We start from the raw sequence: 15,928 nt of genomic DNA, 5'->3' as shown, positions 1-15,928 counted from the left end.
ACTCCTTTCTCACCACTCCCCTTCCCCTCTTTATACTGGTCATCTCCCCCTCCACTCTCAGTCCTGATGCAGGGTTTTGCCCTGAAACCAGACAGTTCCTTTACCCCCAGAGATGCTGCTCGACCTGCTGAGTTCCTCCAGCAGATTGTTTGTTACTCCATATTCCAGTATCTGTAATCTCTGTGTCTCCAGTGTACCCAAACCACCAACCTCCCCCCTTACAAACACACTAAGTCCCCAGACTCGATGTTTCCAAATCTCACAAACCATCCCCCGAGGCTACTGAATCTGTGTTCCCACCATCTCCCGCACTTCTACTGAAACCCTTCTCCCTTGAGCAACTCTCTTGATACTCCCAACAATTCCAATCCCATCTCCAATACCTTGTCATGATCTGAGGCTTAAACTAGTTCTTCCATGAAGGTGCAAGGCTCATGCACAATAGGAAGGATATGGAGGGTTTGGAGAGGGCACAGAAGAGGTTCACCAGGATGGTGCTTGGATTGGAGAATATTACCTATATGGAGAGATTGGACAAACTTGGATTGTTTTACTCAGGGCAAAAATGTCAAATACTAGAGGGCATAGGTTTAAGATGAGAGGGGGAAATCTTAAAGGAGATTTATGAAGCAATTTTTTTTTACACAGAGTGGTAGGTGCCTGGAATGTGTTGCCAGAGGAAGTGGTGGAAGCAGATAAGACAGCAACATTTAAGAAGGATTTAGACACACACGTGAACAGACAGGGAATGGAGGGATACGGACTATGTCCAGGCAAATAGGATGAGTTGACATTGGCATCATGGTCAGCCTGGACACTGTAGGCAGAAAAAGGTCTGTGCTGTACTGTTCTATGAAATATCATGGAAAAGGACCTGGCTCGGAATCGGTGTGGGGTCAGGTGCAATGCCGATCTGGTATGGAACTTCTAGCCCAAAATGATGCACGTTGTCTCCTAATAGTTTAATGTTAAGTTTCAGAATAAGAGTTTACTTTTGCTTCACTGTAACAAACAATATTACCATGGGGTTTGCTGTTCATTAGGACAGGAGGACATAATAGGCTTCCTATTTTTCAGTATGGCCTAGCAATTACAGGACATATCATTAGCTCTGAGGCAGCCTATACTCACTACCTGCTAAAGCCTATCAACTCGGCAGGCCGCACTCTCAGGCAAGTACTGGCAAGAGCTGAGGAACCTAGATCACACCACAAAACACCAGATGAAGGGTCTCGACCCGAAACGTCAACTCTTTCTTTCCCTCCACAGATACCGCCTGACCTGCTGAGTTCCTCCAGCATCTTATGTGTTGTCACAAAACACCAGGTCTGCTTCATGAGAGGGAGCTGGTTTTGTGACCGGCATACAAAATGTAAATGTAATACAATAACTATATTCTAGTGATAGAAGTATATAAGATTATGAGGGGCATAGATAGAGTAGACAGCCAGTATCTTTTTCCTAGGGTAAAAATGTCTAATACTAAGAGGGCATGCATTTAAGGTGTGAGGGGTTAATTTCAAGAGAGGTGTATGGGGCAATTTTTTTTTAAACACAGAGAGTGGTGGGTGCCTGGAATGTGCCTCCTGATGGTGGAGGCAGATATGATAGAGGTGTTTAAGAGGCTCTTAGACAGGCACATGAATATACAGAGAATGGAGGGATATGGACTTGTGTAGACAGAAGGGACTAGTTTAGTTAGGCTTTTAATTACCAGTTTAAACATCTCAGCACAACATCATGGGCTGAAGGGCCTATTCCTGTTCTGTACTGTTCTATGTTCTATGTTTAGTCCAGAGTTTTATCTTCACCAGGATAGGAAAAATCAGGAAAGTTGAAACTAGGGAATTTGCCAAAGTGGTTTGGAAAACTGATTTTCTAGCAAACAACAAATTGTTTTGTAGTGATTTAAAAAGAAACACTTAATTTGTAACAATTCCGTGAAGATGACACTGACCACTTTTTTCCACACCAAACTCTTTTCCACTTAGAATGTGATGCAGAAGTTTCTTCATGTCAAAAGGGCTCAAGTTCATCAAATTCTCAGAAGCTTCTTCCCCTGTGTGGATAACGAGAATATCATTTGAAGAATAAGAAGGTTTACATTTGGTGTTTTGTCTGCTGCAGGTTTAAGCAACATCATCAGAGAAAGAGAGAGAGAGACAGACAGAGACACACACAAGAAAGATATACCCGTCCCCTGTCCAACCCCATCCTGCTGCCCTGCAAGCTCTTCCCTCCCAACCTACGCAAGCCATACCAAATTTTAAACCACTCCACATTCTTACTACTTCCTTTCACCTTATAATAATGAACTGCACTCATCCTGGCCTTGTGCACCCTGTTGCCTTTCCCATAGTGACAAACTCCCTCCCAGTGTGGCTCCTCCTGCATCAACCACTCCACCACCTCAGCCTCTGCACCACATCATTCATTTCTGGTCACCCTTTTATAGGAAGAATGTAGAGAGGGTGCAGAAGGTGTTTACCAGGATGCTGCCTGGATTACCAGGCATGTGATACAAGGAGAGGTTGGCCAAACTAATGGGTGGGAAGTTCAAGGGAGATGTCAGAGGGAGGTTTTTCACCCAGAGAGTGGTTGGTGCTGCCTGGGGTGGTGGTGGAGGCTGATACATTGGACAAATTCAAGAGATTGTTAGATAAGCATATGGAGGAATTTAAGATAGAGGGATATGTGGGTGGAAGGGGTTAGTCTTAGGTGTGGTTTGAAGGGCAGCACAACATGGCGGGCCAAAAGGCCTGTATTGTGCTGTATTGTTCTAAACTAGGGTTGTTTTCTCTGGAGCGGCGGAGGCTGAGGGGAGACCTGATAGAGGTTTATAAAATTAGAGGCATAGATAGACTAGACAGTTAGAATCTTTTTCCCCCAGAGTCAAAATGACTAATACTAGAGGATACATATTAGTCATTTCAACCCTGGGAAAAAGGTGAGAGGGGGAAAGTGAAAGAGATGTGCGGGAAGTTTTTTGTTACACAGACAGTGGTGGGTGCCTGGAATGTGCTGTCAGGGGTGGTGGTGGAGGCAGATATGATTGAGGTGTTTAAGATGCTCTTAGATGGGCACATGACTATGCAAGTAATCGAGGGATATGGACCCTGTGCAGGCAGAAGGGACTAGGTTAATTAGGCTTCATTTGCTTAAGTAGTTCAGCACAAAATTGTGGGCTGAAGGGCCTGCTCCTGTGTTATACTGTTCTATGTTCTATGTCTACGTCTAGTTACTCAGCTAAACTCCCCTGAACATCTGAAGTAAAAGCAGAAAATGCAGGAAGCACTCAGCAGGTCAGGCAGCATCTATGGAAGGAGAAACAGTTAACGTCTAAGGTCAAAGAAATTCCTGCTCCCTCCCCTCCACCTCCTCTCCTTCCACTGTTTCACATTGCGCTTTGGGACATTGACAGAAATATGAGAAATAAATATATAACAGCACTCACTCAGTGTTCAATTCCAAGAGCTGATATTGGGTTAAATTAGATAACATACCAGAGAACATCATTTTGACACAGCAATGAATTAAATCTACTAAACCTCTGTGGTTAAATACTGAACAAACATCTTAAAAATGGACAGCATTTATGATGCCATTTTAAGCTTCAACTACTTAAACAGGGAGACAGCAAAACTTTATTCAGGTGAAATTTCTACAGCGTTTGGTTTCCTCACAAGGTGCTCCAGTTTCCTCCCATGTCCCAAAGACGTGCTGGCTGGTAGGTTAATTGGCGGCTGTAAATTACTCCTTGATGAGTGGAGGACAAATTAATGAGCCTGTGAGAGAAAATAGGTTATTGGGATGTGAGTGGGGGAATGGGATTGATGGGATTGCTAGAGAGGGTGCAGAAGATTCACAAGGATGTTGTCAGGACTACAGGACTTGAGTTATAAGGAGAATCTGGATAGGCTGGGACTGTTTTCCCTGAAGCATAGGACGCTATAGGGTGACCTTACAGAGGTTTATAAAATCATGAAGGGCACAGATAAGGTGGATGGTCACAGTCTTTATTTCAGAGTAGGGGAGTCTAAAACTAGAGGGCACAGGTTTGTGAAAGGGCAAAGATTTAAAGGGGACTTGAGGGGCAACGTTTTCCACACAGAGGGTGGTGGGTATATGCTATGAACTGCCAGAAGAAGTGGTAGAGGTGGGTACAGTTACAATGCTTAAAAGACGCCTGGGCAGATACATGGATAGAAAACGTGTAGAGGGATATGGATCAAACACAGGCAGATAGGATTAGTTCAGGTAGGCAACTTGGTTGGCATGGACAAGTTGGGATGAAGGGTCCGTTTGCATACTGTACGACTCTATACTCTGAGAGTGGCACTGATTCATTGGCGGAATGGCTTACTACTATGTCATAAGGAAATATGAGAAATAAATGTTTGTAAATGTCACTGCCATGATTGCAATGACATCACCTGGCTGATTTGTATCAGCACCAAACAGTTTAAATTGACCCAGTGGACAGTCTGAGTTATTTCTGAACATGGTCTTGCAACGATGCCAGTTATATCATTGTCAAACCATCAACAAAAAGTGGTCTGTGTAGATAGATTAGACGTAGATAAGCAGTGGCAGGCCCTTCAGGAAGTATTTCATAATTCTTAATAAGGCTATGTTCTATTGAGTAATATGAGGATGATCTGTTCCAGGCTCACTAAAGGAGCTCCTCAAATTGAAAAAGGAATACAATGCTGCTGAAAATTGGAAACATTTTAGAGGGCAGCAAAGAATGACTAAAAAAGAGGAGAAAATAGATTATGAGAGTAAGCTAGGAAGAGATATAAAAACAGGCAGTAAGAGCCTTTACAGAAATATAAAAAGAGTAGCAAAAGGAAAAGGAAACATTGGACTCTCAGAGAATGACTCTGGGGAATTTAATGTGGGAAGTAAGGAAATATTTTGTATTTGCCTTCGTGGTAGAAAGCACCAAGAGTAACTCAATAACGGTGGAAAGTTAGGGGAAAAGCAAGGAAGTTGAAATATTTTGGGGGGAAATGGTTCTAGGCAAACTAACATGACTGAAGGATGCTGACCCTGGCCTGGATTCAGGAAAGATGCCAGTAAATTACAAACCTGCAAGGGTGATACTGCTGTTCAACAAAGGAGGAATCTATAGTTCAGTTAGTCTGACACCCAACATTGGAATCCATTATTAAGGAGGTAATAGCACTGGGAAAATCACAATACAGTAAAGCAGAGTCAATTATGGTCTTATCAAAGGGAAACCCTGTGGGCAAATTTATTGAAGTTCTCTCAGGGCGCAACCAGCAGATGTTGTGTAGAGATTGATGGTCCAAAAGCTGTTCAAACACCAGACATTTCTGAAAATACCAATTTATTGTCCAAACATGGGACAGTTCAACAAGCGTTTGCTCTCAGTGGGATGCTCAACTAGCTTAATGGCTTTGCTGCTTTTACTGTGGTATGCCAGTCTAGCTACTGCACCCAGAGCTGAGCCAACTGACCCCCCACCCCGCCATTGCATCCAAACCACCCCACCACCAACCATCCATCCAAACCACCTGACCTTCCATCCCATCCAGCCCAACCTGACCTCTACCACCTCGGAGATTTCAGATGGAGATGAGGATGAGGTTGTGAACCTTTGGAATTCTCTCCTCCACAGAGCAACGGAGCCAGTCACCGAGTATATGGATATTTGGTGTATAGGGGAGCCCATGGTTATGGATAGTGGAAAGTGAAGGTCAAGCTCAGATCAGCCGTGATCTAGCTAATGGTGAAGCAGGTTACGAGGGACACTCCTGCTTCTGATGGAACGTTGTAACTTGCAGTGACACCTCACGCCCTTCCACCATATAGGTGAGGAATGTAAGAGAGAGACAGTTCTTTGTTCCCTCATTTGCCCACCTTCGCTTCCATGTCTCCTGAAAGAAAATGAGATTATGTGTGCATGCCAATGTGCATGATCACACGCTATACACGTGGAAACAGAAAATAAGAACACAACACAACTAAAATTGATGGTATGGTGGACAGTGAGGAAGGTCTTCTAAGGCTACAATGGAATCTTGATCAACTGGGCCAGTGGGCCAAGGAGTGGCAGATGGAGTTTAATTCAGATAAATCCGAGGTGTTGAAATTTGGTAAGACAAACCAGGTCAGGACTTGCACAGTAAATGGTAGGGCCATTCATCAGCAGACATGGCATTGAGTACAAGAGTTAGGACATCATTTTACAGGTGTACAAGGCATTGGTAAGGCCACATTTGGAGTACTGTGTACAGTTCTGGTGACCCAGCTACAGGAAGGACATCATTGAACTGGAGAGAGTGCAAAAAATATTTACGAGGATGTTACCAAGACTGGAAGGTTTGAGTTATTAGGAGAGACTGGATAGGCTAGGATTTTTTCCCTGGTGCACAGGAAACTGAGGGGTGGCCTTACAGAGGTTTATAAAATCACAAAGGGCATAGATAAGGTGAATGGTCACAGTCTTTTCCCAGGGTAAGGGAATCTAAAACTAGAGGGCATAGATTTAAGGTCAGAGGGGAAAGATTTAAAAGGGACCTGAGGAGCAAGTTTTTCCCCAGAGGGTAGTGGGTATATAGAACAAGTTGCCAGTGGAAGTACTAGAGGCAGGTATAACAACAACATTTAAAAGGCATTTGGACAAGTACATGGATAGGAAAGGTTTAGAGGGAAATGGGCTAAGTGTAGGCAAATGGGACTAGCTCAGACAGCCACATTGGTCGGCACGGAAAAGTTGGGCCGAAGGGCCTGCTTTCTGTGCTGTACAACTCTATGACAATATATGAACATAAGAAATCAGAACAGCACTTTGGCTCTTCAGCCTGCTCCCACCATTCAATAAAACAATTCTGATCTTTTACCTCAGTGCCACCTTCCTACACTATTCCCATATCCCCCGATTCCCTTAAGATCCAGAAACCTATCAATCCCTGTTTAGAAAGAACTTAGTGACTAAACCTTCGGGGTAAAGAATTCCAAGGACTCTGCGCCCTCTGGGTGAAGAAATTTTTCCCAATTCAGTCTTAAACATCCTATTGCTTACTCTCAAACTGTGAGCCCTGGTTCTACACTTCTCAACTGGGGGAAACATCTTCCCTGCATCCACTGGGTCAAACCCTGTGAATTTATGGAGTGCTGTCATTTTTCTAAATTCCAGCAGACACAGGCTGCTGATGCCCATTGTCCAACCCATTTGCTGTCCTTTCTCTGAACATCAAAGCTTTCAGAAGATTGAGGGTTAACTTGCAGAGTAAAATAGTGAGAGTTATTAAAGTGTATTCCATGCCATGCTCTGTTCACTAAACAGTTTATACTTTCATACCTGAACAAGTGAGACTATAAGCCAGCTCTGTGGCCATCACCTGAATGATGAGTCCAATTCTCAGCCGGAGCATTTCTGCAAATAGACAGGGTTGTGTCCTTACGTACATCGCAAGGTAGACCATGATTTCCTAATGCAAATGCAGAGAGAACACAAGAGCAAGATAACAATATTGGTATAATAACTCTCAACAACACCCTTTTAAAAAGGAATACAGGGAAGACTGTACCTGGGTCAGAACTGCTAAGCTAATGTCTTGGCCACTTGCTTCGTAAATAAGCTCTGCGAGTTCATCAGGGGGCAGAGGGCTGGGAAATAAAAGCAAATGCATTCCAATAACTCCATATGCACATGGCACAGCTTCTCAACATGCTTGAAAATGTCTTTTTTTTTCCCCCACATACACACCTCACAATGAAAGACTTCTAGAATACGATTTTGAAACCAAAAGTATCATAATAAACAGCAGATTTCAAAAGTAAAAATCTTTCTTGGTGGACTACAGTGAGTGAACTTTTTGGAGAGGTAAGAGTAGACAATGGTAATGCAGAAGCATAGAGAGATGTAAAGAGGAAAAAACTCAGCAAGATACCACATAATAAACTCATAAATACTTAGCCAGGAATCCAGTGGAAAGGACAGCTTAGCTGCTGTGAGGCAGCAGGCAGAATGGCAGGAAATGTAAGATGGGACCTCTGATTCCGAGTTTATATTAGTGATTAGACTCTGACATTAAAAACACATTAAATCTGTCTACAATACAGATGATAACACTAAGGACAAGGGTAGAAAATTACAAGCTGCTAAGATTACTTAATGATAATATAATTGACAAATTAATTTCAGGAAAAGTATATATGAATTAAACAATTTGATAACAAATATAAATACATTTTAGGTAGAAACGTAGAGGAACAAAAAGAGCTGAGGACAAACACACCGATCACTGGAGTCAAGACATTCTGGATCCAACCAGGGAACAGGCTTCCTTTAGATTTGGAGTACAGAATCATCAAAAATTTACAACCATTCAGTTCTTCGTGACTGTGTCAGTCAAAACAGTCACCCAACTTAATCCCAGCACTGGCCCTGTACCCCTGCAGCTCTTCAAGCACACACCCATCCTGTTTAAATGTGCTGTGAGTTTCTGGTTCACACTGGAACTCCAAGCTCAGAAAGCAATGCCCAACTACCAACATCTGCTTCAGATGGGGAGGAGGAAGCAGAGCTATTTTGGGATCAAAGCATCATTGCTAAAACTTGATCTTAGTTGCATCATTGGAAGCAAGGACATACTCTCAGCTAATATCCCCTGTTTTTCAATGAGTAATCAAAAATAGATATTGTTTAGGTCATCTGTAGTGTATTTAAACTTATGAGGAACTGAATATAGATATGGTGAATAATAGCTAATAGTAAGGCATTTAGTACGTTTGACACAGACAGATGTATTAAATAGCGTGAAATCTACTTTCACACAATCAACTCATGTAATGTAGAACAAATTTTACAGTTTAAGAGCTAACTCACTCACCTTTCAGTGAGGAAGTTTGGCTATGTAAGCTGCAGGGGTTGCTGGGATAACAGTAAGTAGTCAGATTCATGGGTGTAACAAGCAAGGACAAATCCAAACCTCACAGCCTTGCCTCAGTGAGTAGCTATCATGCATGGATCAGTGAGATTCCAGTTGCCCTGAAAAATGGCCTGATAGTCACTGGTCATAACTTACTGGGGGAGGAGGACATTCAGCCTATTGCCAGAGCTGGCTGTTCTCCAGTTACAGTCCTCACAGTTCCCCACAGCCCTGTAAACTATTTATCCAATTCCCCATTGAAAGTTATTATGGAATCTGACTGCATCCACCTTTCAGACAAGTGTATACTGCCACAACTTGCCTCTGGGTCTTTGCCCTGAGCACTCGCTGGCAGGCATGAGCAGGTTGAGTAAAACTCTCAAAAGCCTCCAAATACTCACGCTGTGATGACCCTCTCTCGTGGTTCTGGGGGAAGACCAACCGTCAGCTGCTTCTGATGTGACAGGAGGTCTGTGCATGCCTACACGCCAAGCAGACAGACAGATTCAAATGGCAAACAAAATACAGCCAGGAAAAGCATCCGCGCTGAAAGTGCAGGAGTTAATTCACTTCCAAGCAAGTCTCAACACCAGCAGTCCCTGCTCAGAAACAGCCCAGATAGCTAAAAAAACAAACTGCTGGAGGAACTCAGTGGGTCAGGCAGCATCTGTGAGGGCTGAGGGATGGTCGACGTTTTGGATCGAGACCCTGCATCAGGACTGAGAATGGAGATGGGAGATGGCCGGTATAAAGAGGGAGAATGCTGTTTAACCCACTCAGTTCCTCCAGCAGTTTGTTTGTTGAGATTCCAGCATCTGCAGTCTCTTGTGTCTCCACTAATTCAGATAGTCCTGAAGAACCATATCCCACTGTCCACATTCAAAGTGATTCCCAACGACTATCTGAGAACTCAACTACAACACCCTGGAGAGGCTTAAACTTACTTTGCTTGAGCCTTTTGGAATTGGACAAGGTCCAACCTTGTTACTCGAGTGGCCTCACCTCCCAGGCCCAGAGCTCCACAGTTTAGCACACAGCAGCAAACTAACAGTGCACCACGTACCTCAGCGAGGACTTCAATCCTCTTCCTGAGCATGCCTGAAATGTAGCGGATCAGTCCCCACTCGTGGTTTTGGCCAGCTTTACTGTACAGTTCGGTCATGAGACTTCGTACCGTGGCACCATTCTGTCCCCCGATATTTGTGTCCCAATCTGGGCCCCTGCGTCCAAGAGATGAAAGAGGAAATGCCCTTTGGTGCAGCTTGTAACCACCAGGTTTCATCATGGAGCTGTGCTCATACTGGGAACAGTTTGGTTATTGAACACACTTGGAGAGTAGAGCTCCCATCCTCTTCCTTCCACCAATACTCCCATCCCCAAGCACCAACTACAGTTCCTTCTAAATCCCACCTCCCCATCCTCAACCCCACCGTGGGACTCCAATAGCCACAGGCCCAACAGGAGAGGGGAAAATGACCTCCTGCAACCTGACTTTGGGAAGGATGACAGATCATTGACAATGAAAGCATGCAGGTCTGGAGCACAACTGAAGCTTACTGTGATGGGTGGACAGGTTGGAAGAGGTGGAGGACTGGGAGTGTAGGGACCACTGTCCGTCATATCCTGAAAGATGCACTACCATTTCTTGCCAATACAAAGCATGGCACCACTTGCAACACAGTCATAGAGTCATACAGCATGGAAACAGGCCATTCGGCCTACTACACCCATGCTGGCCAGTGGGCACATGAAGAGTCAGAGTCACATAAAGAACTCCCTAGACAAACATCAACGTGACAATGATTGGGAGATGCAGAAACCATTACACAGTGAGCTATAATGAGGCTAGCAAAGCCAATCAGTATTTAGTTTAAGGGGTAAAACAAATAGATCAAAAGTAATTTTAAACTTGATTAGTTATGATTCCTTTGATTAATTATTAATATTTTAGATAAACAAATAACATCCCTTCAAAATGCTACTGCTACACATTCTAGAGAGTTAAGCTGACTTTTCACAAGGCTGCAGCATGAGGACTTTTTAATGTCACAATGCAATCTTCTGTGACTGAATATACACAGTATCAGATTGGTGGAAACTTCAGTTTCAGACTTGAGTGAATACTGGAAAGTTGCCTCATTAATTCAAACAAGCAGGTGGCAATATACAACTGGAAATGCACATTATAAGGGATGGGGATATCTAATCAGGACTAGAACTCTGGCATACTTCAGCTCGCTTTGGAACAAACACAAAGATCTGCTCAGCTCAACAGCATGGATTTGCTTCACATGAGACAAAACTCCTTTGTTCCATAAATGAACCATTTCTCTTCAATTTTAGCCTGGAAATCGGATAACGTAAGTGATTTTCACAGTCTAGCGGAGCCATGAAAAGATTCTTTATATTAGCATTTCCAAAAGCTCTACGAACAGTAAATATGAACCCTAAGTACCAATAACGTTGTCTCTCAGCCAGTATTCTGGATATCATCATGCTGCCATTTGTGGGATGTTGCTCTGCACACTTCCAGTATTTCAGTTCAGGAAAACACTGCATTGGCTGTTACAGATGATAATATAAATGCATGTTTTTCTTTAAGAACAGAAATGATTGTAAAATCACTTGAAAGGAAAAATCACATGAAGGTTTTGAGAGTAGTGAGAACTTTGAAGAGCTATGTAATGAATGATAGTTTTTTGAAAGTTATTTGGAGCATCGGTATAAAATTAAATTCTTACTAAGTAAAAATTTTCCATGTGATGGAACAACCCAGTAGGAAGGAATGAGGGACGAGCTGGAAAGGATGCAGAAAGTATTCATGAGGATGTTACAGGGACTGGAGGACTTTGGTTATAAGGAGAGATTGAATAGGCCGGGACTTCTTCCCTTGGAGTGTAGGAGACTGAGGAGTGACCTTATAGAGGTATATAAAATCATGAGGGACAAAGATAAGGTGAATGGTCACAATTTTTAACATGGTAGGGGAGTCTAAAACTAGGCAGCATAGATTTAGAGTGAGAGGGGAAAGATTTAAAGGGGACCTGAGGGCTAACTTTTGGTTGGTATATGGAACAAGTTGACAGAGGAAGCTGTAGAGGAGGTACAATTACAATGTTCAAAAGACATCTGGACAGGTATGTGAATAGGAAAGGTGTAGAGGGATATGGGCCACAGGAGAGGAAGGAGGTTTAAAGGAGATCAAAGGCATACATTTTCACAAAAAGAGAATTTGGTATCTGGAATGAGCTGCAAGGGGAGGTGGTGGAGGCAGAAACAACATTTAAGAGGTACCTGGACAAGTACTTGAATAAGCGAGGCATAGAGAGATACAGAATTATTGCAGGCAACTGGGGTTAGTATAGATAGGCGTGATGGCCAGCAGAGACATGATGGGCCAAAGGGCCTGTTTCTATGCTGTAGAACTCTATGACTGAGGTTGGTTATTGCTACTAACTCTGTAAGAACCCTTACGGAAGTGCAATGGTGGAATGAAGAAAAATAATACTTTAAATTGCTCAGACTTTAAATTGCTCAGTCTTATTGATTAGAATGTTTCAGGAGTTTCACTTACTTAATGACATGCAAGACGTATAATATGTCTGCCTGGTCTTGTAGTGTGATGCATTCTTTCAGCTGTTCAACCAATGAAGCAAAGTCAATATCACCATGAGCATCCTTGGGCAAGCTGAGATCCACTCGATGATCCGTCTTGGCAAAAAAAAGGAACTGTAGTTGGTTTTCTGTGCACATTTCTTTGCATGTTGCTAAATTTGTAATTGCTCATTATTATCATAGAATCAAAACATTAGAAACGTCAACCTATACTTGCTTTTCAAATAACGTTAACTTTTTGAAGTAGCCTCTCACCCAACTCTTTGAAGATCAAGTGTATCTTCACAAAGTTACACGACAGCCACATCAGTGTGACATGGATCATGGGTTGACAATTGTGAGATTACAGGCAGTCCCAGGCCACTACAGGGTTCCAGTCCTGAGAACTGTTTGTAACCTGAGATGTAGGTAAGGCAGAAATGAACAGTGTGTGCGAGGGTGAGCGGGCACCTGTGATGGGAGAGTAAGCGGGCACGGGAAGAGCAGCCGCCAGCCGGCCTCACTGACTCAGTGAGTGAGTGAGTGAGTCCGCTCAGCGCTCACAGCTCTGCTTGGCTCAGCCCAGCCCCCGACTGTTGCTCAGAGGGGGAGGTTGGAGGGGTGGGGGGAGAAGACGTGGAAATGCCCCATTCCCACGCAGTAGAAGATGCCTGTAGTCCCGCAGCACCTGGCAAATCCATCCCGCCAGTTTCCCAAGAGCCCGATTGTACTAATGGGCTGAACATAAGTCAGACGTTTGTAACCTGGAGAGGACCTGTAGATTCTTAACATCATAATCTGGTCTCGCTATTATAGTAGAGATCAGAATAGATCAGAAACCTGGAGCAGCGGAGGCTGAGGGGAGACCTGATAGAAGTTTATAAAATTATAAGAGGCACAAATGAAGTAGACAGCCAGTATCTTTCTCCCCAGAGTCAAAATGTCTAATACTAGAGGGCATGCATTTAGGGTGAGAGAGGGAAAGTATAAAAGGGAATGTGCAGGGGCAAGTTTTTTTTACACAGAGTGTGGTAGATGCCTGGAATACACTGCCTAGGGTGGGTAGTGGAGGCGGGTACAATAGAGGCATTTAAGGGGCTCTTAGATAGGCACATGAATATGCAGAGAATGGAGGGATATGGACCATGTGCAGGCAGAAGGGATTATGTGTCGTTAGTTTAATTAGCACAACATCATGGGCTGAAGGGTCTGTTCCTGTGCTGTGCTGTTCTGTGTACTAGAAACAGTTTCATTGAAGCTGGACTCCGAACAGTCTAATCCCAGTAGTGAGGTTCCTGGTGAGCATGCGAGAGAGAACAGGTTGCAGGGAAATAAGTGGGGGAACAGGAGTGATGGAATTGCTCTGAGAGCTGGTGTAGATTTGATGGGCTGAATGGCCTCCTCTAATGTTGGTGATTTTCTCTGGGATTTTCTTTTTTTGCTTTAAAAACTGCCCAAAGGAACCAGAGGGCTAGAGATCAAAGATACCGTAGGAGTATCCAGGTTTGGAGTGGCATCAGCTGCAACACTGTCGGACGTAACCACGGTCAGTCAGGTCAGCAATCTGTGCAGAAATGGCACCTGCTCTCGGCTCACTTGGCATGAAAGCTGGAAGACAAGCTGTTGGATCCAACCAACATCAACCAGCAGAGGGTGGTTACATGCATAGTCAACTGACAGCATGGTTACTGACCCACTGTTGAAGCAGGCATATTCATTTTAAAACTGGGTTTATTTATTTTCATTTTAAAATAATGGGTATAGTCAGTCCATTAACTCATTGGGATACACACAAATGCTGGAGGAACCCAGCGGGTCAGGCAGCATCTATGAAGGGAAATGGACAGTCGATGTTTCGGGTCAAGACCCTTCATCTGGACTTCATCCTGCTCTGATTTCCTCCAGTGTCTTGTGTGTTGCTACAGATTCCAGCACCTGCAGTCTCATGTCCCCGTTAACACACAGGGCATAGTTATTGCTATTTTTTCTGGTTACTGTTGCTACTTTTGTACTAGCGACCATGGTTAATTTGATAGATAAGACTGAAGTGTCAAATTAATCTCATAATTCCCAGGCTTGAGTTAATTGAGATGTGAAAAGTCTTATGTACCACATTAAGTCTGTATACCATGTTCAACACTAACTTCCTATAATAATTTTGCTACCAAGCTTGCAGATAAAAGAAACAGCATATCCTTCAGCTCACAACAAACAACACTATGGCCGATCATTCATTAGACATGTATTTGGTCAACCTGACCAAGCAACAACTCCATTGACTCTGTCTACACTTCCCACTGCCTCGGGAAAGCATCCAACATAATCAAGACCTCTCCCACCCCGTCGTTCTCTCTTCTCCTGCCTTCCATTGGGCAAAAGATACAAAAGCTTGAAAACGTGCACCACCTGACTCAAGGGCAGCTTCTATCCCACTGTTATAAGACTCTTGAACGGACCTCTTATATAATAAAGATGAATTCTTGATCTCACAGTCTATATCGTTATGGCTCTTGCACCTTATTGTCTGCCTGCACTGCATTTTTGCTGTAATTGCAACACTATATTCTGCATTCTGTTATTGCTTTTACCTTTGTACTACCTTGATGTACTCATGTTTTGAAACGATCTGTATGGATGGCACGCAAAACGAAGTTTTTCCATTGTACCTCGGTACATGTGACAATAATAAATCAATTATCGATTACCAAAAGTCACTCACCAAGTACCAAGGTTAGTACCCATTTATGTCCTGGAACATATCACTGAAAAAGCAGTGGGAGCAGATTCAATAGCAGTATAAGAGTCTGGGTGAGTACACTGTGGGACAAAGGATAGGGAGTGGGATGACTAGGAAAGATCTTTGAGGTAGAAGCACACAGACAATGGGCTGAATGGTCTCCTCTGTGCTGCATCTTTGATGGTTTTACATGCAGTTTGGAGCAGGGTCACAGCCACATTAAATGGTACATTTGGGATTCTGCACTAATCACTAACAAAGTACACGTGTACATTCAATGACTTCTCCCATCTTTGGTCTTATATTAAAAAAAATTCTGGCCCAGTGACGTACATCAAGGAAGAACTGAAATACTTTGGAGAACTAACCTTCACCATCTGTGATTTTGGAACTTCCAGCAAATTCAGAGCCTTCCGACGAGTAACTGGAACTTTCATGGGCAGATACATGAAGCCGCCTGTGACAAAAACCAACGTGTGCATCACTAATAATCAACAGTTATGTGGACTGCAGAATAAGTGTTTATCTGTTATTTCAGTGCTACTAAACTCTGAGAATTAAGGGCATCTCCTCATTCATTTGGAAATGGTGCCCATTACAGGGTAGATATGGTTACACATCAAACATTAGCTCCTTTCCAGCATTTCCTGTTTTTATTTCAGATTTTCAGCATCTGCAGGTTTTTGACTACCTC

The 15,928-nt window shown here is 43.3% G+C and overlaps 1 protein-coding gene across 2 annotated transcripts in view; it reads right to left on the bottom strand.

Annotated features, from left to right (window-relative positions):
* Positions 1-15,928, bottom strand: part of LOC127569040 (phosphorylase b kinase regulatory subunit alpha, liver isoform-like) — an 84,328-nt gene that overhangs the window by 13,095 nt on the left and 55,305 nt on the right. For both annotated transcript variants that reach the window (XM_052013302.1, XM_052013303.1), the window contains exons 21-27: positions 15,603-15,691; positions 12,478-12,614; positions 9,967-10,123; positions 9,305-9,384; positions 7,560-7,638; positions 7,331-7,460; positions 1,958-2,059 (exon numbers count right to left, since the gene is read on the bottom strand). In XM_052013302.1, coding sequence (XP_051869262.1) covers positions 1,958-2,059; positions 7,331-7,460; positions 7,560-7,638; positions 9,305-9,384; positions 9,967-10,123; positions 12,478-12,614; positions 15,603-15,691 — 774 coding nt within the window. The remainder of the gene's footprint in view (positions 1-1,957; positions 2,060-7,330; positions 7,461-7,559; positions 7,639-9,304; positions 9,385-9,966; positions 10,124-12,477; positions 12,615-15,602; positions 15,692-15,928) is intronic.

This window comes from Pristis pectinata, chromosome 4 (genome assembly GCF_009764475.1).
Source record: "Pristis pectinata isolate sPriPec2 chromosome 4, sPriPec2.1.pri, whole genome shotgun sequence".
NCBI lineage: Eukaryota > Metazoa > Chordata > Chondrichthyes > Rhinopristiformes > Pristidae > Pristis > Pristis pectinata.
The sequence above is the reverse complement of the archived record's forward strand: the minus strand, read 5'-3'. Positions and strand labels throughout refer to the sequence as shown.